The 24,073-nt window shown below is 40.0% G+C and overlaps 1 protein-coding gene across 9 annotated transcripts in view; it reads left to right on the top strand.

The window, feature by feature from the left end:
- adamts17 (ADAM metallopeptidase with thrombospondin type 1 motif, 17) overlaps positions 1 to 24,073 on the top strand; it is a 626,422-nt gene that overhangs the window by 23,288 nt on the left and 579,061 nt on the right. For all 9 annotated transcript variants that reach the window (XR_006096576.1, XR_006096581.1, XM_042414307.1 and 6 more), the window contains exon 3: positions 19,135 to 19,294. Coding sequence is in view for 7 of the 9 variants with exons in the window: in XM_042414307.1 (XP_042270241.1) it covers positions 19,135 to 19,294 (160 nt within the window). In the remaining 2 variants the exon portion in view is untranslated. The remainder of the gene's footprint in view (positions 1 to 19,134; positions 19,295 to 24,073) is intronic.

Genomic DNA, 24,073 nt, shown 5'->3' with positions numbered 1-24,073 from the left:
TAGTTAGTACAGACAGGCAGAGTGCAACTCTCTCTACTTAAGCAAACCAAGACAATGCAGTCAATAATAATAATAATTAGTGTTAATGTTAAATAAATGTTCATTAAAGTTAAGCAATTTTGTGTCTCATTTGTTGTTATCATTATTATTATTATTATTATTATTGTTATTAAAATGTAGTATTTTATCAGATGCAAAAAAACAACATGAAATTGGCATTATATATCAACTATCAGCCGCCTTCCTCTCTAAAATTGGCATCGATCATTGAAAAAATATCGGTCAACCACTATATGTAATTGTAAAATAAAATACAGTAACTTTATGTTATTGTGTATTGGATCACAGCACCAGACATTTTTCCAGTAAAATTAGATTACAGTTATTCAAGTAATGCTGTAAACTTTCAAGCCACACTTTTACATTTCAATAAATGAATACAGAACCAACTCCTTAAGTGACAATTATATATTGTTAACTGTTGAACAGGAACAAATATATTTACTTTATTCTTTAATTGTGCGCAGGGATTTTGCATACCATGTTTACAGAAATCTAATGGCCTTCTTCCATATGGCAGAAATGCCAACACTGAATAGAGAACTGCTGCAATTTTATCTGTGATGCACAGTGCAAATGGTTTTCCCTCAAACAGGACAGCGGAACAAAATAAGTTGTTTACCCTTAATGACACATGTGCACTGGTTTGCACAAACTGTAGTAAAAGAGCCTGTTGCCTGCAGCTCTTCATCTATCAGCTCACTGTGGCCGTTTCCTCTTTTACCAATCCTCCTTTGCAATATTTAAATTCTGCTGACAAAACAGCACAAACTATTTTGCTGTGTAGACCAGTATTTACTGACCAATAGCGCAGTCAGTTTTGAATTTCCTGTACATGCTTCATAATAAAGCCACACAGTGGTTCACCAGTGAGAAGCTTTTGATGCGAAATAGCAACAGCAGAAAATGTTTGGACTGCATGGGCATCAACTAGAGGTCTTCATGGGTCCAACCCAAAATGGACCTATGGAAAACTGAACCGAACCCGACATGCATAAATTCATTTTCAAAAAAAAGGTACTCTACCTGAGAGGGACCCGAGCACAGCCAGAACTGATCTGAACAGACCTGAACAGAACAGACCCGAGATCTTAAATGCGGTTGACCCAAACGGAGAAAGAATAAAAAACACCATCAGCAGCCTGATGTACTATCAATTAATGCAATCAATCTTTGTCAAGTATTTGCATAAAACAGAAGCAAATAGCTGATGTTCCAGTTGGTTTTACTTCCTTGTTCTCTTTTTCCTTTAACTTCTTCACAGTTCACATTCTACTCTCATCCAAAACACACCGTTTTCTCCCACAGTGATTGTGACATATTACATGATCAGAGCTGATACCACCCCACACTTGGGTCCGTTCGGGTCCACTCGGGTATTAGTGACACTGACATGCAGACCCGAGACCCGTTTGACCCAGTCAAACTCGGGTCTTAGGTCAGGTCTTGATACCTTAGAACCAAATGGACCTTGGAAGACCTCTAGCATCAACTTAACACAGTAAATAAGAATGTTTTCTTTTCAGTGTTTCCAGTTCTTATAATTTCTGAAAACATTCTACCATGTCCCCTCTAGCTATAAAAGACTAGCTATAAAAGTGCAACTTTCTGTCCTCTGAAATCATTCTGTTACTCACAAGGTCAACAAAGTTTTCAAATGTGTATATTACAAATGTTATAATGACATTAAAAATCCAGTATGTAAAAAGTCTGTTTAAGCAAATACTCAAAAAATAGTAAAAAAAAAATCAAGTCACTGAACTTGACAATATACTAGACACTAATTTCCTTGAAACAAAACACTCTTGGGTAATCTAAACATGGATATTCAACCGTGGGGGGAGCTATCTTTTGTATGGTGACACCGTGGTCAAGCACAAATGTTCAACATTCAGTTCCAATGACGGCACAAGTTCCTCTTTGAGAGGCCAATAAGTAATCAAGTGCAGCATGATTTTGTAAAGTCATCATTCATACAGCAGTTATCTCTTGTGAGAGCATGGACATGCCTTTTGCTTTTTTGATTTTATTAGTATTCCAGAATATGGTGAGCTTACTGACACAGAGCGAGTCTGAGATTGATCCAGAGCAGAGGGATAGTTATACAGTGGGCTGAGGGGCAGTGATCAGACTGTATGCAAATACAGTTGTGGGTAAAGGAATTGTAATCAGATCAAAGAGAGGAAGGGAGGAGGCATTTGCATTCAGGCCTTGACAGTGTGACACAGACAAGATCAAAGGTCAACTTAACAGAGGGGAGGAAGGGACTCCCGGTCTTAATCAATCAGGGGGTAAGGGTATTGTAAGGATCACAATTATCACTGCCAGAGAGCAGCATGTTACATGTTAAACAAACACATGCACATGAATAAAAACCTGCATTCTGTATTTATACTGTGTACTGTGTTCTGCTCAGAGGCAAAGGGCTTGTTTCTACTGGCAGAATGCGTTTCTATTATTTATTATTAGGGACTGAGCCCAAAAGGCAGAGGACTACTGTAAAACCCTATTGTTTTTCGTGTGTTTGTTTGTTTCTTTCTTTCTTTCTTTATTATTATGCCACTTCAGACGTAAATTTGACTCACCAAATTTGGCACGCACATCAGGTCTGGTGAAAAATTTGGTAATGGTGTTGGCTTCAAACTTTAATAGATAACTTATGACACTGTGCTGAAAAAAAGTTGTTAAAAACTTTGTAATAACTCGAATGGTTTGGATTTAATAAGCCCTCAGAGTTGCAGTGCCACATTACCCTTACAATGTAAAACAATAGGGAGGCATGAACTTTATGTCAAACAGTGGCTTCTGACGACTAAACTATAAGTCTGACCACTTTCAAACTTGTATCAATGGATTTGCCACAAAATTTCCTACTAAAATATGATTTTTAAAGTAAGATTTGGCCAAAGTAATGGGATTTATGAGGAGATTTCACAAGAAGTGTTCTCAAAAATCCTCCTCTCCAACTGCTCCTGGTGATGTCACTCCCTCAGTGCTGTGAAACATTCCGCAATACACACTCATTATAAAATCACAGGAGGAGCAAGAAAAGACTTTAAAACTCAAACTCTAATATCTCAAAAACAGTAAAAGATAGAAAAAACATGTAAATTCAAGATTTGTAGGTCAAAGTCTCGTAACTCATTTAAAGTTCAATTGAAGTCTGTATCTAAAAGTATGTGGAAGCAGTAAATGTCCAAAAAGATATGGATTCGCTCACACTCTCCATTCAAATATATGAGTATTTTTCTGTGTCCAGCAGCAGTTACTTATGGTCTCTACACACCTGACAGTACACATGTCAATCAAACTTTCAAAATAAAAGCACACCATACTTGTAAGAAATATCCCTCACTTTTAAAAAGCAAATTGATCTGATCCCGACGGGCCAGAGTGCGAGGTCCCGAACAACGCTGCTTGCCCCAAAGGGGCAAAGACCCTCTTGTATCTGTTCTGTTTCTTTCTTTCTTTCTTTCTTTCTTTCTTTCTTTCTTCTTTCTTTATTAATCCGCCACTTCAACCCTAAATTTGACCCCCTAAACATGCTCACCAAACTTGGCAAGCACATCAGGTCGGGTGAAAAATTTGATAAAATGTAAAAATTATCCCCAAAGTGCCAAAATGCGCTCTATAGCGCCACCTATGTCACTAAAATGGCCGCCATAGCCCGTAGGAATGTCGTTCAAGCTCAAACCAAAACTCAATTATTCGTCTCATCAAGACCTACAAATCATACACTGACACCCCTGACCTAAATCCAACAGGAAGTCCACAATTCATCCACGAAAGTATGACTTTGTGCCAATTTTGGACCTTGAATAAACGCTATCTTCTCCTAGGGCGTTAATGGTATTGGCTTCAAACTTTAATACATGACTTATCACACTGTGCTGACCAAAAGTTATTAAAAACTTTGTAATAACTCGAATGGTTTAGATTTTGTAAGCCCCGAAAGTTGGAGTGCCACATCTTACAATGTAAACCAATGGGGAGGCAATCTCTGGGCATGGACTTTGTGCCAAACTGGGGTGTCTGACGTCTAAACTATAAGTCTAACCACTTTCAAACCTGTATCAATGGATTCGCATTGAAAATTCCTACTAAAATATGATTTTTAATGTAAGATTTGGCCATAGTCATGGGATTTATGAAGATATTTCCACTAGAAGACTGTTCTGAAATCCTTCTCTCCAGCTGAGAGGGAGAGAGAGGGAAGAAAGTGGGGGGATGGGTGTCACGGTTAAACGGAGCCCATTTTTGAAGGATACAGCAGAAAGGTCTATATACATACAGTATATTATATACAAACTTTGTATGAAGTTTGATGTTATTATCATTTATTTTACAATAATTATTGTATTATATGTATAATTCAGTAGTGGGGATGACCTATGAGGGGAAGGGAAAACATAGAGTGAGAGTGACAGTTTAGTGATAAAGTGCTGCAGAAAAATAAAATCGAAACTAAAATTTGTAGTTATGTACCGCAGTTTTTCCTTTATTAGGGCCCAAGCACGTAATGGTTCGGTCACACTCTCCATTCAAATATATGAGTATTTTTCTGTGTCCAGCTGCAGTTACTTATTGTCTCTACACATCTGACAGCAGTGTTCAATGCTTACTTTTTTGTCAAGGAGTACATGTGTTCCTAAATGAAAAAAATTAGGAGCACACATAGAAATTTAGGAGCACACTGAAAAATGTTTGAGTAACTGTTTATTAAAGACAACAATTTATCACATACATATTTAAATGCTTTGTGTGTGTTTGTATATAAATCAAAATTTATGTTTTCTTTAGGGGTGCTTGATTATGGCAAAAAGCATAATCACAATTATTTTTGCTCAATATTGACATCACGGTTATTTAACACGATTACTTTTTGACTATCATTTTTGGTGATTGCCGATATATGCACATATTTTTTCCCACTTGGCTGAGGAAACTATTACACATGCAAGCATAGATTGTATGATTAATATAGATACATAACATAACATAGATTGTGATGATCAAAAAAGACAATAAATGAGGGAAGAACTCAGAAAGACTAGAGTTCCAGAGCTCAGCATTAAAACTTTAATGAACCTGCCAAGTGGGTGGAGTAGCACTTTTGGGGTTTTTTTGAGTTTATTAGACAGACAGGATTGATTTGTAGGATTTAATATTTGGACTACAGTCCGAAGCAGAGGGTGGCGGTAATGTGCCTAATATGCTATAATTTAGCTATCGTTGAAGCGTGTGGCCGTGGCGTGGCATTGAGTTTTGATGTTTCGCCATGACAGAGGAAATTGCTATAACTTTTGTGCAAATGCTCCAGTCTGCCCCAAACTTTGCATGTTTGATAAGAGTCCCGGCCTGAACACGTTCATATGACATTATTCCATGAGTGATGCAAACTGGCTGAATAGCGCCCCCTACAAAATTGCAGCAAAGGAGCCCCAGCAGCAGGCAAAACAGTGGACAAAGGAAGTGATGTTTATCTCCTTCTTGCACTGTCTGAAAACAGCCCAGGTCTGAAGACATCTACATGCCTGTGACAGAAGCCCTTCGACTGCGCTGCGGCCCGACGTGCGCAAAGGCACGAAGGCCCGTTCAACGCAGCTTTAATTTGTGTCTGTATTTATTAGGGCTTAAGCACAATGTTCCCTGGCACTGAAAGTGCCAGGAACCTATTGTTTTTGTAGAGATTATTATTTTAGTATACTACGCCATGCTCTAAAGCTCATGAAAATTTGCACACACATCAGAAAATTGCAAAGTTCTGTAGTGACTGGGCTCGGGCATGGCCAACAGGCTCCATAGCGACCCCCAAAGGTAGGGCCATGTTGCGACAAAGTTGCTTCGATGTTCATGAAATTCAGTGGGATCATGGCTGTCATCATTCTGGCCATAATACATATTTTTTGGATTTTTTTGCCAGACAGGAAGTTAGCCATTCTTAATTTTGTCCATCAGTTTTCATTTTACGAACACGTTTGAGGTCTTTAAGATGCTTGAAAACTCATGGAAGGTTGCATCTATGTTTGATCTAGTAAGTATTTCGATTAGTATCACAATTGAACTCAGGAAACTTTGCACATGCAGCAAAAGTGATGTAACTTGATATCTGATATGGGTCTTGGGTTTGGGTGTGGCAAAATGGCTCGAGGACGCACCTTAGAAAATTTCAAATTCAAAGCCCCCATCTTTATATTTGATGTAGATGTACGAAATTTGGTAGGTAGATGTACTATCTCCAGACTTAAAAAAAGCCTCTTGGAGCCATACCCTAAGTCAAACAGGAAGATTGTCAGGTGTTGTATTTTAACCCTAACCCTGCGCTAGAGAAGTTAAAACTGTGGGAATGAGACCTGTTCTCTGTTTTCTGGTCTAAAAATATCTGTGCTGTCCAGTCAGCTTGATCAAATGGCACACTGGTGAGATCTGTAAAAAGCTTTAAAAGCCCTCACCTTGGACATAAATTGTGCCAAAAGTATGAAAGATATCACAACACAATCTGAGAACTGAAAACCCAAAGTTTTGTGAACAGTTTAAAGTTGAAATGGGATCTGTAGGATAAGGGACGTCTGAGCAGTTGATTCTCAAAGTGATAAAGGTTCCAATTCAGTTGACAGGTTCCAAGACAGTTCCTCTCAATAGACTGCCATTATACATTTTGATATTTAAAAATTCATATAGAATCAGAGGAACATATCACAATTGAGAAAAATACAAGCACACATCTCCTGAATGAGCTGCATAGATTTACATTTGAATGGTTTTTATAGCACAAAGTATGCAGCTGTTGAAATGGGCCAATAAACGTACAGAATGTGGAATAATAACTAGAAAAGTCTCTAAAGAGCACTGGCATGGATGTCTTCATATTTATCTAATAGGATACAGTATGTTAAAGTTGGTGACACACTGTCCAGTAACATGAAGTGCACATTGGCTGTTCCACAAGGGTCAGTGTTAGGCCCCCTATTATTTAGCCTATATATTAATGATCTCCCTCGACAGTGTCATGATGTAGAACTACAAATGTATGCAGATGACACTGTTGTGTACACACAAGCAAAAACAGCCGAGTTAGCTGCTGCTAACAATTGCATTGGAAAAGATCACACATTGGCTTGATCAATCATGTCTGAGTCTAAATGTAAACAAGACAAAAGGTATGTTTTTCTCTAAAACTATGGTACAACCTCCTAACGCTGATATTTTCATCAAAAGTGAAAAAAATTACATAGTTACTGCTTTTAAATATCCTGGTGTGACACTGGATCCAAATTTGAACTTTAAGAAACATGTTTAAAATGGTTAAAACCATAAAGTACAACATAGCAAATTTTAGACATATTAGAAACTCTCTCTCTTTGGATGCAGCCAAGATATTTATGCATGCTATGATTCTTTCCCATATATCTTATTGCATCACATGTTGGGGTCAGGCTGGAGAAATAGTCATAAAACCTCTTGAGTCCCCTAACTCTAAGAACTCTGGACAAAAAGCCAGTGTGTTTCCATTACTGTAGGGTACTGGAGACATACAATTTACTGAACTTTGAGAATTTTAGATTATTCTCAAATTTGTGCCTAATTTATAAAATTTTAAATCGTCTGACCCCTCCTCCACTATGTTCCTTTGTGCACACTCACTCAGTTCTATTAGATCCTCCAGAATATCCTCTATACAAGATTGTACCATGCCATTTTGTTGCACTGCATTTGACAGTCAGCTTTCTCTGTAAAAACCACAACTCAGTGGAATGTCCTACCTGATGATATGAAGAACTGTAGTTCAATCAATACATTCAAGGCCAAATTAAAAAATCTACTAAAGATCAATTAGCTGTGTGACCACTGAGTCTAAACTTCATCTATGGTCTTCTCATTAGCGCAGGTAGTCTTGCTTTTAATTTGACAAGTTTACATTATTAATTTCTAATTGACATTGTTGGTGTAGGTGGTGTGCTGTTGTGCATAGCTTTGTATTTTGTATGGTGTGTTCTGTGTACTTTTTGCTTTGTACTGTTCATTGTTGTGCTGTTGTATGTTTTGATTGTGGGGGACTGGGGATGTAAATTAGCTTTGAGCTAACTCTGGTGCAGTGCATCTTTTATGTTAAAAACTATACACTGTCCCAATAAAAAATGCAATGTAAAGGCTTGATGGAGATGACAATGTAAAATGCAATTTCTGTAGAAATAGTGTATGATTGCTTAAAACTGATTTAGATTTCGTTACTGGAAGCTGAATACTATTGAAAAATCTACCAAGAGTAAAATCACCCACAGGTGGAATTGAACCTACACCCTCATGTTTGTAAGTCAGATCTGCCATGCACCGTGACACAACAATGCCAGGTCAGATTTTGGTGTTAAGACTTTCAATTGCATGAAGTATATGGGTTGCAATTTTTCAGACAGAAAGTTTTCTTGACTATTATGTGCATGTCTGTATGCATGCCAGTATCTGATGTTGTTTTTGTATGAATATTTTTTTTTGTGTTTTTGAGATGAAGACAAATTTGAATTGTAAATGAAACCTTAAGGTTTGAGGTGATCAATAGTTTAAAACTGAGAAAGAGAGGTTTTATCACAAGGACTGTGTTTTGCAGTCTCAATCAGCAGATTGACAGCACCTGTGTGCGTCTGCATTGTTTCACCTTCAACTCAACTGAGTTCTGCCCTAAGCAGGATTTGAACTCACAGTCACTGGATCTGTTTGGTGTTGATAGACCAAGTAAAACCGGAGATATGCCAATATAAAAATCATATTTACTCATGCGTAACAGCATGCGAGAAAGAATGGGAAAGACGCTACATTTATTCGGGAGAGGGAGGCAAGAGAAAAGCAAGAGAGAAAGAAGTGGGAGAGAGAGGTGAGAGAAAAGCGGGAGAGAGAGAAGCAAGAGAGAGTGGGAGCAAGGAGCGAAGAGAGAGCGCAACAGAGAGAAGTGAGATGATAGTTAGATTATAAAAACGGAGATAGAATGATATAAATCTGATATAAAAGTCATATTTACGCGTGAGTAAAAGCATGCACGATGGGATGAGGCAGAGTTTATTTATTTTATATCTTCATATTTACAAGTGCGTGAAAGCATGCAAGATGGGATGGGGCAGACTTTATTTTATATCTTCATATTTACAAGTGTGTAAAAGCATGCAAGAAAAGAGAAGTGAAAGAGAGAGAGTGGGAGCAAGGAGCGAAGAGAGAAAGAGCGCAACAGAGAGACATGAGAGGATAGTAAGATAAGTTTCAGAAGATTTGGAGTTGGAAAAATGAAACAAACGCTTAACATAAGCCAAGCTATAAACTTGTTTTTCCAAGAAGAAGAGGCTGATGACACCTCATTGTCAGAATTGGAGAGTGATGCCGGCAAGGATGAAATTTCCGATCTGTCTTTTTTCATCCACAACGATGGGTAAGACAAACTTCTTATGAAAATATATTGCTTTTGTTTATTGCTCTTTGTGTAAACTTCATAAACTCTCTTTTTATATGTGTATAGGTAGTTTTTGTTTGATGTTGGTAGACCACGCAAAAACGGAGATAGGATGATATAAATCTGATATAAAAGTCATATTTATGCGTGCTGTATATCTTCATATTTATACATCCATAAAAGCATGCAAGATGGGAGGGGGCAGCTGAACACAGATTCAGCACATTCACCAATGGACCTTTTCCAATTATATTTCTCCCCAGACACAATGAGGATACTCTGCAAAAATACTAACAAATATGCAGTAAGAAACAAGGAAATGGGCAAGAAATACAAATGGGTTGACCTTAACACTGAGGAACTCTACCATTTCCTTGGTCTCCTCATTTATACAGTGTTGGTGTCGCTTCCAAATCTCCAAGACTACTGGAAACACAACCACATTTTGTCTGTGCCATTTCCAGCCACTGTCATGACAAGAGACAGACTCAGGGCAATACTGTGGAACATCCACCTCAGTGATCCAGAGGAGGATGTTGAAAATGAAAGGAAGAAGGGAACACCAGGGTATGACAAGCTGTTCAGACTCAAGCCTCTAGTTGAAGAAATTCGCACTGCCTGCCAGGCTCATTACCACCCAAGGAGGGAACTGGCAGTTGATGAGAGGATGGTTGCAACGAAGGCCAAAACTGGCATGACACAGTACATGAAGAACAAGCCAACGAAATGGGGGATCAAACTTTTTGTGTTGGCTGAGTCAAGTAATGGCTACACAATCAACTTTAATGTGTATCACGGCAAATCACACACACTAGGTGTGCATGGACTGTCATATGATGCTGTCATGGACCTCATTCAGCTAGCATTCAGATATCTTGGAACCGGATACCATATTTATATGGTCAATTTCTATACCAGTGCCAAACTGCTAATCGACTTGGCCAGCATGAAATTTGGAGCCTGTGGCACATACAGGGACAACAGGGAAGGGTGTCCCAGTGGGAGAGAGAATGCCCTCAACAGGAAGTCAAGCAGAGGCAGTGTGAGATGGATCAGAGGACCCCCTCGTCTTCGTGAAGTGGATGGACACACGGAAGGTGGCAGTGTGCTCCACAATCCATCCAGCAATTTCTGGGGAGGTGGGCCAGAGAAGAGTGAAGGGTGGAGATGGACACTGGGCAGTGAGAGACATTCCCTGCCCCACCCCCATCATTGCCTACAATAAGTACATGGGTGGGGTTGATCTATCTGACCAGCTGATCCAATATTATTCCACCCACCACAAAACTGCTCGCTGGTATCGCACCTCGTTCTTGCATTTTGTGGATATTGCCACGACAAATGCCTACACCTTGTTCTGTGACATCAGCAAAACACAACAGGCACAGCACATGGTGCACAAGAACTTCCTTGTTGAACTGGTGTACCAGCTGTGTGGAGTGGACAAGACAGGAGCTGCCATCAACAGGAGAGCTGACCATGTTCCTGTTGCCATTGCCACAGCTATGGATGCCAGTCAGAAAGCCACACAAGGCCACAGGACCTGCCAGCTCTACCTACAAGTGGGAAAAAAAGGAACTTCACCCCCTGGAAATGTAAGGCCTGTGATGTAGCCCTCTGTGTCAAGACTCTGCCCCCTGCTTTCTCACAGTGCAGATGCTTTCCTGCTTGCTCTCGCCTCTGCTTACATTTTTCTGCTGATATTCTTGTTTTTCTTCTGTGATACATGAGCAGTGGCTCCTGGATAATTATAAATCACTGGGACTAATCATTTTTTTTGTTTCTATTAGCTATATTTCAACATTTTTATGACCTCCTCAGTACGACATGAGTGAAGCCTACCAGCAGCATAAGACTTTACTGCAGTGACTGGAAACATGGCACTTAGCTTCTACAGAAGATTACAGTGCTGGAAACCAAAACTCACCAATTAGAAGTGAAAGTGGAAGGGAATGGACTATGTGGGAATGACACCACCTTACCATGGATTCAAAACAGTGGACAAGAGCATGCTAACACATGGCTAATAAGCACCACCAAGATTACCAAGAAACAGGAGGGCTGTGAACCAGATAGTAAATCTACAAGTGGTAGTCCTCCCTGGAACTCTCTTGGAGCAAAGCCTAAGAGTAAATCATTTCCTGGGAAATTGGAAGGATGAGTAATAGGCAGAGCCCAGCGCCCTGAGATTTGTGACGCGACTGGATGGCCTGCACTGTCATCCAGGCAGGGTGCTCTTCAACCCCTGTTCTTAGTTGTTGGGGAGGTTTGATATTAGTTCTCCCTTTCGCAGCTGTCCACGGCTGTGTCCTACTGAGTGTCTAACTGGAGAACAGATTTGCTCCACTGCTGCAGGCCCCTGGATCTCCGTCTGATGACATGGATAACCTCTCATCTTCACACAGCAGGGTAAGAACTGAGAGTAAATCTGAAAATAAGAGGCTGCAGGGAAAACTAACGACTGGGCCTCTCTGATTTTGGGTGACTGTGCTATAAAAGATTTAAGAAGCATGTGCAGTAAAAACACCAAAATACTCTGCTTTCCCAAGGACATGGTCTCTGACATGACTGAGAGAATCCTCCATATCATGGCTGCACATCCCAATGTGAAAAACATCATACTGCACATAGGGACCAATGATGTTGTGAAACAACAGTCTGGGGTGCTGAAATGAGACTTTAGTGATCTGTTGAACACAGTCAGCTCTCTGAATGCTGAGGTGTTTATCAGTGGCCCTCTACCGCCAGTCAGAGAACGAGTCGCAAGATTCAGCAGATTGTTGGCACTGAATACATGGCTTTCAACTGCATGTACTGTCCATTCACTGCACTTCATTGACAATTTCAACTTTTTCTGGGACCGCAGACATCTTTTTAAGGCAGATGGACTTTTCCCAAACAAGTCAGGAGTAAAATTGTTTATCTCTAATTTATTTCACTTCCTATGTCACCCATCTGCTCCCTCTGCTAAGGTCAAGAGACAAGAGGAATCAAAACACAAGGAAGACATAACAAAACATGGCAGAAACCTTGAAAGAGAGCCACCTCAGCCTCCGCCTGAAGAGAGCTTTAAACATGACCATCATCAGAGTCAAGAGGAGGAGTCTCCACCCCCATCACCAACATCCACCTTTGAGGATTCACCCCCTTCACCCCCCAAACCCTATCCAGGTCACTCTCTTCTCCAGTCACCCTTTCTCCCTCCTCCCCCCTCTTGGAGTTCACTGACCAGATGAAGGAGCTGGTCACTGCAGGGACCAAACTTACATCCCGCCCTGCTCCCATTTTCTCTCCCCTAAACCCCCCTTGGCGTCCACCTCCACCGATGGCCTGCCCCCTCCCCCCCTCCACGACGGCTGCAGAATCATCCTCTCTCTCCCCAGCCTGATAAAAGCACAGCACATCCAGTTATTTGTCTACAAAATACAAGTACTAACTGATATGTGCTGGGTCCAGGCTGCAAGGCTAATGGCACTCATGTCTCTTCCCAGGAAAAACTGGGGCCCAGTGTGCTGGTAGCTTGCTCAATTCCTGTCTTAATAGGTAACAGGAAAAGAATGGTGAATCTGTTAAGAAACAGGAAGCCCTCCACTGGTTCTGCAAATTTATCAAATTTAGCATCCATTCCTCGTCAGCTACAGCTTGTCTAAAAAACTGGGTAGATAAGATTTTTAACACATTAAATTTAGCTTTATTAAATGTTAGGTTGTTGTCAGGAAAAACATTTTTAATCAATGGTTTTATCATCGAGTACAATCTTGAGTTTAAGTTTTTAACTGAAACTTGGTTAGACCAAGATAACAAAGCAGCTGTTCTTATCCCAACTTCAGTTTTATGAGTGAAGCTAGAGTGCATAAGAAAGGGGGTGGAGTTGCCATTTTGTTTAATGATTCCCTCCAATGCAAACAGATGTGTTATGGAAACTTTGATTCTTTTTAATATGTGGCTCTTCAGTTGAATTCCTCCACTTAAGCTATATTTCTAAATATCTACAGGTCACCTAAATACTGTGCTACCTTTTTTGATGTCTTTGTTGAACTGTTGTCCATTGTCTGTATTGACTTTGACTATATAGTTATTGTAGGTGATTTTAACATCCATGTTGATAACCCCCAGGACAGAGGGACTAAAGAACTGTGTTATGTTCTTGATAACTATGGACTGACCCAGCATGTGACGGAGCCCACACACAGGCACACTCTGGACTTAATCTCTAAGGGTCTGAACATTTCTAAGGTTGTGGTGACTGATGTTGCTCTCTCTGATCATTCCTGTGTTTTCTTTGAGAGTGTTATCTCCATGCACACAAATGTTCAAACAGAGGTAATCACAAATCGGTATATCACTGAAAACACCAGTGAAATATTTATTCAGACTTTCTCTTCCTCACTAAGACCAAGAAAGTGGATCATATAACTCTAGTTCTCAGATCTTTACACTGACTTCCTGTCTGTCAAAGAATTGATTTTAAAATACTGCTGTTGATTTATAAAGCACTGAATGGTTTAGGACCAAAATACATTTCTGATCTGCTGCTACATTATGAACCATCTAGACCTCTCAGGTCATCTGGGACAGGTCTGCTTTCTGTCTCCAGATTAAAAACTAAACATGGAGAAGCAGTGTTCAGTTTTTATGCTCCACATATCTGGAACAAACTCCCAGAAAACTGCAGGTCTGCTGCAACTCTCAGTTCTTTTACATCACAGCTGAAGACTTTTCTGTTTGTTGCTGCCTTTTATTAAACCAAATTTGAGGGTTAATATTTTACACTGCACTGTAACTTTTATTTTCTTGTTTTATCTGTCTTATTTCCTTTTGGCTTCCTTTTATTTCCAAATTTTTCAAACACTTTTTAATTGTTTTTATATGTCTTTTTACTTGTGTTGCTTTTATATTCTGTTTTGATGCCTTTTATGCTCTATGTAAAGCACTTTGAATTGCCTTGTTGAAATCTGCTATACAAATAAACTTGCCTTGCCTTGTGTCATTGTTGACAGAAACTGTTTCAAGGAGTGGCACAGATTAAAAAGCAACAACAACAACAAAAAAACACCTATGGTCACACTTGCTTTTTGTTGTAAATAGTTGTATATAGTTTGATTTTACCTCAGTGTTAACTTTACATGTTATATTTGCATTATTTGGGAACCCCTCACACTCTGGGAATGCAAGGCCTGTCATATAGTTCTGAGTCTAATTGTTTACATCAACTGTTTTGAAGAGTGGGACAGCTAAAAAGAAACACCTATGGCCACACTTGCTTTTTGTTGTAAACAGTTGTATATAGTTTGATTTTATCTCGGTCTTACTATTATATGTTCACATTTGCAACCTGTGTTATCATTTGCAACCTTAAAAATGTTTCCTTGAACATGTTTGTGTTTTTTATAGTAATAATAGGACAATTTTCAAATCGGATTTTATGTATTTTTTGTGTTTTTTGGGTCCAGTGTGTTTATATAGTATGTGAAAGTGAAAAAATAATTGTCAGGTCATATGGTATAGGTGATGTTGTGCTGAAAAAAAAGGTACCAAACATTGGCATGGTAAACATTTTTTAATGTGATATATAAAGGCAAATTCAAAAGAATGCAAAAATGGCCAAAATAGCCCAAGGGTTAAGGAGCACTCAATATGCATTGAATTATTTTATATGAGAAACATCTAAAGCAACTTTGTATATGAGAGCAATATGAAGAGGAGAGATGTTTGATTGGGTTCAAGTCAGGGCTCTGGCTGGGCTGCTCAAGGAAATTCAGAGTTGTCCCTAAGCCACTCCTGTGTTGTCTTGGCAGTGTTTTAATAGGGGTGTGCCCAAATACAAATATGTTATTTGGCAAAGCACAAATAGTGTTTTTCTTTCCGAATATTTGTTTCATACAAATATATTTAAAATGATTTGTTCACAAGACGAAAAAAAAAACATGTCAAATACCAGCGCGCAGATCGGTTACATCATTATCTCAGTCTCTGTCCTCTGCTCCACTGTTATGTCTATCTGCAGGTCTCAACAAGGGGAGTCACATCCACCTGCTACATGACGCACATTTCCTAATTTGGACATCACTCCTGGAGTTGGAGTATTCCCCAGAGATAAAGCTGAGCTACTGACACACACGAAATGCTCCCAAGGGAACACTTCTTGAACACTTACTGTAACAATTAAATTTTCTAAAATTAAAAATGTAATAAAAACAACAACAGGATTTTTAAGCCTCTTTCCACTTTTATTCGAATACAAACACAAATAATTTTGCTGCCACAACAAATACAGATACAAATACAAATACCGGGCCCTCTGCACATCCCTAGTGCTTAGGGTCATTGTCCTGCTGGAAGGTGAACCTTGATATCAGTGGCCTTTATCTCCTTCTTTGGCCAGTTTATTATACCAGGGGGGTATCTGATGACTGGCAGGGCATACGTGTCTGTATCTTGTTCCTCCTTCTTCCCATTCAGCCAACTTTTCAGGACCTGCCTTACTCTGTGTAGGTATTTGGCTGTGGCTGACTTCCTTGCAGCCTCCTCAAGGTTCCCATTTGCCTGCGGGATCCCAAGGTATTTGTAGCTGTCCTGAACATCTGCAATGCTGCCTTCTGGTAGCTCAACCCCCTTGGTCCTGATCATCTTCCCTCTCTTCGATACCATCTGACCACACTTATCTAGTCCGAATGACATACCGATGTCGTTGCTGTAGATCCTGGTGAGGTGGATCAGTGAGTCCATGTCTCGCTCATTCCTGGCATACAGCTTGATGTCATCCATGTAGAGGAGGTGACTGATGGTTGTTCCACTTCAGAACCGGTACCTGTAGCCACTCTTTGAGATGATCTGGCTGAGGGGGTTCAGGCCTATGCAGAACAGCAGCGGGGATAGTGCATCACCTTGGTATATACCGCACTTGATGGTAACTTGTGCAATTGGCTTTGAGTTGGCCTCCAGAGTCGTTTTCCACAGCCCCATTGAGTTCTTGATGAAGGCTCTTAGTGTCCTGTTGATGTTGTACATTTCCAAGCATTCCAGTATCCATGTGTGTGGCATTGAGTCATAGGCCCTCTTGTAGTCAATCGAGGCGGTGCACAGGTTGGTCTGCCTGGTCTTGCAGTCTTGGGTAACTGCTCTATCAACCAGTAACTGGTGCTTAGCACCCCTGGTATTACTACCAGTTCCTTTCTGGGCCCTGCTCACGTATTGGGCCATGTACCTATTCATCTTAGCCGCTATGATGCCTTACAGGAGCTTCCATGTTGTACAGAGGCAGGATATTGGCCGGTAGTTGGATGGGATTGTGCCCTTCTGGGGGTCCTTCATGATCAGGACTGTCCGCCCTTGGGTTAACCACTCTGGGTGCATCCCATCAATCAGCAGCTAGTTCATTTGTGCTGCCAGGCGTTCATAGAGTGCAGTCAGTTTGTTTAGCCAGTAGGTGTGGATCATGTCCGGGCCCAGTGCTGTCCAGCTTTTCATACCTGACACTCATTCTTGGATGTCTGCCATTGTAACGGTTACTGGATCTTGTTCTGGGAGATTGCTTTGGTCTGCTCTTAGATCCACTAGCCACTGAGCATTGGTGTTATGTGATGCCTCCTTCTCCCATATGCTCTTCCAGTATTGTTCAGTCTCAGCCCTGGGAGGATCTGTTCTCGTGTTATTACCTTGCCACTGAGAGTACACTTTGGATGGTTCAGTGGAGAACATCCTATTTATTCTCCTGGCTTCTGCTTCTCCTGTGTATCTCTTCAGGCGGGTAGCCAGAGCTGTGAGCCTTTGCTTGGCAGTCTCCAGTGCCTCCGGTGTAGACAGCTTGTTGTACTTCCTGGGTATCCCTTTCGTCCCCACACCTTTCTGTAGCTCTGAGAGTTAACTAACTTCTCTCCGTGTTGCCTTGATCTTGGCCTCCAGCCTCCTTCTCCATGGAGGGTAATGTTCTTTGTGGCTCATGGTGTTCATCTTGTAGCCAAGCATCTCTAGGATCACTGTTGCTGTCTACAAACATCTTCTTCAAGATTGGTGATATTTCTATTGGCATTCTGGAGCAGCTGGCAGTCCTCACATGGCATAGTGCTTGGTTTTTGGTTAATAGCAGTTTGTGGGTACATACATACTTTACTGTATGCTCCAAAATGTTGTATTATTCCTTTCAATAATTCAGCAGTTTACATAGCATTTTGACAACCATGATTATAGAAAGCATGATAGCCAATTTAATTCAGTCATTCGTTTTCACAATGTGCTATTTGCTAGATTGATATACGGTATGTACTGTATGATCTTTGTGGCTGAACAACCCATGACTTCACTGTGTCCTCCCATAAACCAAGCATATGTTGCCAGTTACATTAATACTCTGTATGTGTATATCATTCTCTAGAAATGTCTGTGTTTTCAGCTATCAGAAGTAATGTGTCTAAGTCAGTGTTCATTCACATCTAGTCAGTCTGGGCCTCTCATATCTATCTGCCAGTCTGTTGTTGCTCAGTAAACATTCAAAATTTGTTTCATAATTGATTTTTTTGAGTGTCAACCCACTGCCTCTGTTGATATTTTTCCTTAACCTCAGGTCATGGTGATTGTCTTCAACAAAAGGTGGCTGGATGTTTCCATAGGAGCCATCTTTTGTCCCAGCTGTCAAGGTGCTGTGAAGTGATTTTCACAGATGCGTCAGATGTAGCAGAGGCATGTTCTCTGCTTTCATCTGATTCTTGGATGGAAAACAAAAATCAAACAAAAATCTGAAGCACAAGGTTGTTGTGTTGTATTTGATACACTATGGGTAAAATATTGGTGTGTTAATGCTTATGATCATTATCTCACATTTTCCATTAGTGCCCTCCTGCTGTTAGTTTGCATAGCATATAAAGTGTAGAGCTATGCTGCCCTTCAATTCTATCATACTGTCTATCATCTTGATCTTGATCTTTGTTGTCAATGTGTTTCTGGGTTAGGGCTGCTCAGCTGTAATGCAAACTACATATCAACATGTGAGAAGGATTTTTATAGCAAAAAGCCTAACAGACACTTACAAAACTGTGTTTTGATGATATTGTGCTCATGCTTGCACACTGCAAATGCATCACATTGTACAACATAAATGATGCTATTCATAGTTTATAAAAAATACAACAAAATGTAGTGCAACAGTTCCAAGGACATCTCAGAAAAGACCAAATGCCCTGTAATAATTTCTTACAAGTACAAAAGGAATTTTAAGTGCCATACAATGCACTTTGTGTATACTATAAACAATGGAATCGGGATGGAAAACCTTTCATGAACTGACTGATGAGAGAATCATTGTTGTGTTCAATTAGTGATAATAATAAGAAAACAATGTAGACTGTTGCTTTTCTGGCCTCCTTTTGGAGCATTGTATACCATTATTTGTGGGTAAACAGTGGAGAAATGACTGGAAATAAAGGGAGAGAGAGATGACAATAAATGTCTTTGGGTTCAATCAGAGTCATGTGGCTAATGGTTGGTGCTTTAAATCCCTATTACTTAAATCATGTTGTTGCTGCTGGTTACATTATATTTACATTAAATACTCTCCATTCACCATATACTAGCTATTAATGTTAGCCATTCCCCATGGAGCTCACTACAGTTTCATCCTGTATTTCTCTGTTTGGTCACAGAGTGGGCTTGTCCTGATCGGGGAGGACAGCATGTTCATCCAGCCACTGGTTGAAAACGATCCATCACAGTCATTCTCTGGACTTAAACACCGGCTGCTGCGACACCGTCGCTCCGCCAAGAGCAGCTCTGACCAGTCCAACTACTGTGGGACTTTAAAAGGTGAGTGACAGGGGGAGCGAGACTGGATGGCATGGGATATGGGATTATGGTCACACTGATATCAAGGTTTACTGATGCCACTTACAATGAGATGTTTACCACATTACATATGATGGATGTGATGCACAGTGCTACTTTTCAAGGTGTAAATAATTATTTCAAAGTTAAATGAGGTGTGAAGTGTTCAAACATACAGTCCCTGATCCTGTTGTGTTCAGTAGCAGCTATGTTTCCTCTCAGCTAAATGAAGGCTTTTTTTTTTTAATCCACACAAGCATCTGTCAATAATCAAAGAGTAAAGAAGGTTTGAGACCCACAAGAGAATATCATAGTACACTTCATCATTCAGCAAGCTCAGTAACAGCATTGTGCTCATTAAGTTAATAGCTGAGATTGGGGAACGCAGTGACATCACTAAAGGAAATCATACAGATCAAGAAACACGAGCAGTCAGATGATCAGACAGGTTGGAAACAAACATCCAGGTTGTACTTACTGTTCTTGTGCACACAGTTATTCTTTGCAATGAGGGACTGTCTGTTTATGTCTGACCTCCAAAAAGGCTCTTATATTCACCTAACCGATGAGAGTTTCAGTGCTGATGTGCAGTGTTTTGAAACTGATCAGCCAACACCTTGTTGAATTCGGGAACAAGTTGTTGAACTTTTCTATCTTGTTACACTCCTGAAAATGGTTCTCACAGTTTTGAAAGTAGTACTTTGCAAGTACAAATAGGATTTTTATGCTTGAATCGTTTTGGCAGAGAAATTGCTTCATACATGTGGGTCAAATTACAGCGGATAAGACTGGTGTGATTTTTTTTTTTTTTTTTTTTTTTTTTTTTAAGAATATGGGGAATGTTCCTTGCGCTCACCTCAAAAACCCTGAAAAAGCTCACAGTGAGCTGTGTGAATGAACTACTGTCTACCTCTCCACCCTACCAGCTGAAATGGGCCCATTGAACATCCCAGCGAAGCACTGCTAATAAATCATAGGTTTCACAGCAGCATTTACTGTTATCTGCTATCCTTTGATGTTCATTCAGCTCCAGTGTGTTGTAAGAGAGGCTGTGTGGAATACAGATGTTTCTTTATTTAATATGTATCTCCTTTCTGCTAAATTCTTGTTGGAACCTGCTAAGCCTCTTGCTGTTAATACTATCAAACACAGAGTAAACCCCTCTTTCTGCTCTGTTACATTAGTAATGTGCACATTTTCCTAACCCCTGGCATATCTTTGCCAAGATTATACTTTTTTGTAGTAAGAGGAATTCACAGTGAGGATTTTTTTGTCAAGGCAAAGCAAAGTGGGTCTTGAAGTATGGCAGTTTTTGTAGTGTGGAACATAACTGGGCACAAGATCCAGTCAAAAGTATTACAGACGAGCTGGAAATTGTCATGTAAAAGTTTAAATAGTTGCAGATTGAAGTTTTAGTTGTCCAAACATTTCTCTGAGCAGAGCACTGTTCTGGAGGCAGAACCATTCAGTGAAGTCAAAGAGCCACATAACACAGCTAGAGACCTGAATTAAGCAGGTCTGCTTGCTTTAGTAACTTCTCAGTAAATAACTGTTTTAGACTCTCTCTGAGGCACAGCTGTCATATATTCATTACATTTGATGCAAGTCAAAATGTAAACGTGATATTAGCTTTCATTGACCCCATTTCCACCTTGTTTGATCTGTATCTGAGCATCTTATTTAGATAAAAAAACATATTAATTGAAGCGTAGATGCACACAGAACATGTTGCCACAACTTTGTGGTTGGACCTCAGTCAGATGTAAATCCAATCTATACAGATTGGCCATATTTTTAGGAAGAATATCCACCCAACATGCTGAAATGGCACCTATCTCCTCCTGCTATTTGTAAAGACTTTTGCCACAAGAGACACTGGATGGGAGAGCCAAATCAGCTGAGCACGATTGTCTTTTACACCCAGTGGGCCAAAAGGAGACCACTGCCTTGCCTGCAGCTGTGCAGGAGAGGAAACATTGAAAGCAGTACGACAGGATGCGGAAGTGGGGCAGGCGTGACGGAGTGCAAGCTAGGCTAACTGCTAACCCATACAAACTGGCAGTTCCAACAATTATGCTGCCTAATGTTCATTCTCTGGACAGCAAACTGGATTATATAACCTCCCCATCAGTGCTGGTCACTCGTTGACATGCACCAGCTGTCAACATCAAACGGAGACATGCAGTTTCTCTCTTAAATGCACTGTGCTGCTAACTGTTCTTTTTGTCTCCTGGGATTTATATGTTTTTATCATTTTTAAGGGAATTTTTAGATATACAGCTTTATCCTTTCTGTTGTTGTTGCACTGCTGTGGGATGGGAGGAACAGCATTTTATTTTTTGTGTATGAAAGTACACAAGAAAATGACGATAAACTAAATCTTGAATCTTGAATGTTAACCTATGTAGCAAGGCTATTGAAAGGTAGCCTACAGATGTCTTCAGCTGTCTCCCTTTGTCACGTGACCCTCACCTTGTAAGTTGTAGTGCTTCCTCCAGAGTAGGGGAGAACGGGGTAACATGAGCCGCTTTTTACATTCGATGATTTTACTGCAAAATGAAAGTGTATTTGTTTCAAATAATAGTTACTATATATACCTCAGGTTGTTGTGTACCCATGGAAATTAAAACAAGTTATCTAATTATTATGGTTTTAGAACAATGAGCCATCAAAAAAAGTTAGTCCAATGGCACAACTTACCCCAAGGTAGGGGTAAAATGAGCATGGAGATGGGGTAAATAGTGCTACCATTATATACTGATATAAAAATTACACAAAATCAAACAAGTTAATTATAAAATTAAAAATAATTTTGAACTTTATTAATGCCATCAATTTAACTGTACAAAAACTTGTACTTTTAAGTAAAATCATATGTTTGTGTCTTGTTGTTCAACATGTTACCGAAACACTTTCAGTAAAGATTAAACTGTGATCTTTGCGTGTTAGTTACAGAAAGAATGTGTGTGTAAATGTGCTTTTGTGTATACAGACAGGTGACAAATTAAAGGAAAAACTGGTACAGGTCTGAATGCTTGACCCCTACAGTGTGGGTGTCTAGGGGCTCTGTTATGCTGTGGGGGGCATTTTGCTGGCATGGTTTGGGTCCACTAGTCCCCTTAGAGGGGAAGGGTCACTGCAAATCAATACAAAGTTGTTCTGAGTGATCACCTTTATCCTGTGATGAAACATTTCTATCCTGATGGGAGTGGTCTCCTCCAGGATGACAATGCCCAGATCCGTAGGGCATGAGGGGTCACGGAATGGTTTGATGAGTATGAAAATGATATGACTCATATGCTATGGCCTTCACAGTCACCAGATTTCATCCCAACTGAACACCTATGGCAGATTTTGGACTGAGGTGTCAGACAGCGCTCTCCACCACCACCATCAAAACACCAAATGAGGAAATATCTTTTTGAAGAATAGTGTTCATCCCTCCAGAAGAGTTCAGAGACTTGTAGAATCAATGCCAAAGTGTATTGAAGCTGTTCGGGCAGCATTTGGTGGCCCAACACCTTACTGAGACACTTTATGTCGGCTTTTCCTTTAATTTGTCTGTATGTACAGCATGTTTGTTTGTGGCTTAAATTTAACATTAGTCAACAATTAGGTATTTATTCATCAACATTGTAGCACTTGTAACAGGGATCAAACATGAACACTGTCTCTAGCCTCTAGAATATCAGAAAATAGTTTTGGGGGTAAATTGAGCCATTGACTCAACTTGCCCCAACATCACTGGCACGTTTTACCCCACTACCTCCACTTTGACAAAACTGTTTCACACAGTGGCTCAGATCCACAATTATGCTAAGTTTATGACCTTGTTTTGTAGCTTACACTGACTTAAATTAACATGTAATAATGTCAAAAACTTATCTTTTTTAGTTAAGATACAAGCCTGATAACTTTAGTAACATGATGAATTCACTTGGCATGACAAGATGGATTGAGTAATGTGAACTATACTTTCTTAATTTGTGGTCATTTGATTACTTATGTTTACGGTTACCTAGAGAAAGGAGGTGGCTCATTTTACCCACTGGCTCTGTTTACCCTGTTCTCCCCTATCCCGCATCGCTTGCCTTGATCTGAGCCTGTTGTCTGTGTTGACACATACATGTGGCTGTACTTTACTTGTTCTAATGACTACACAGCACAATGTCAGATCTTTATTTCTTGAAAAGCATATTTCCTGACATGAACAGGATAAAGAACATGGTATTATTTGTTCCGTTTCACAGAGGATGTGGAAGATGTGACAAAAGCAAACAGTAGAACTTGTTTTGCTATAAACCTCTATGAAGATAAAGTCATCAAGTTAAATGCTTCATAAATAATTACCATATTGGTTTGAATTTTTTTTCCTGTAAATATGTCTGAAAAAATGGAGTCATCTTATATACGGGATCTAGACTTTTAAATTTCAATATACATTCACAACAACAGATGGTGCAAAAAATTTGTAAAAAAAAGTGCTCCCCCCTGAGCTACTGTCCCTCACAACCATCCCACAGTGCTGGGGGGCCTGAAAGATGGAGAGACACAGTGATGGAACAAAGTGGCTCAAAAGTAGGCCAAGTTAACCAACAACTGAGTAACAGTAACATAATGAGTGTTGTCATCAACTCGACTACTCCACTGTCTATTCTCTGCTCTGCTGAGGTTCATATGTGTGTGGAGCGGCAGTCCCGGCCACGGTGAAACAGAAGAGAGGGGAGAGACTCAGTGCGACCATAAATGACAGCAAAACAC

Source organism: Thunnus maccoyii, chromosome 1 (assembly GCF_910596095.1).
Source record: "Thunnus maccoyii chromosome 1, fThuMac1.1, whole genome shotgun sequence".
In the NCBI taxonomy this organism is placed as follows: domain Eukaryota; kingdom Metazoa; phylum Chordata; class Actinopteri; order Scombriformes; family Scombridae; genus Thunnus; species Thunnus maccoyii.
This window is presented reverse-complemented; position numbering and strand designations above follow the sequence as displayed.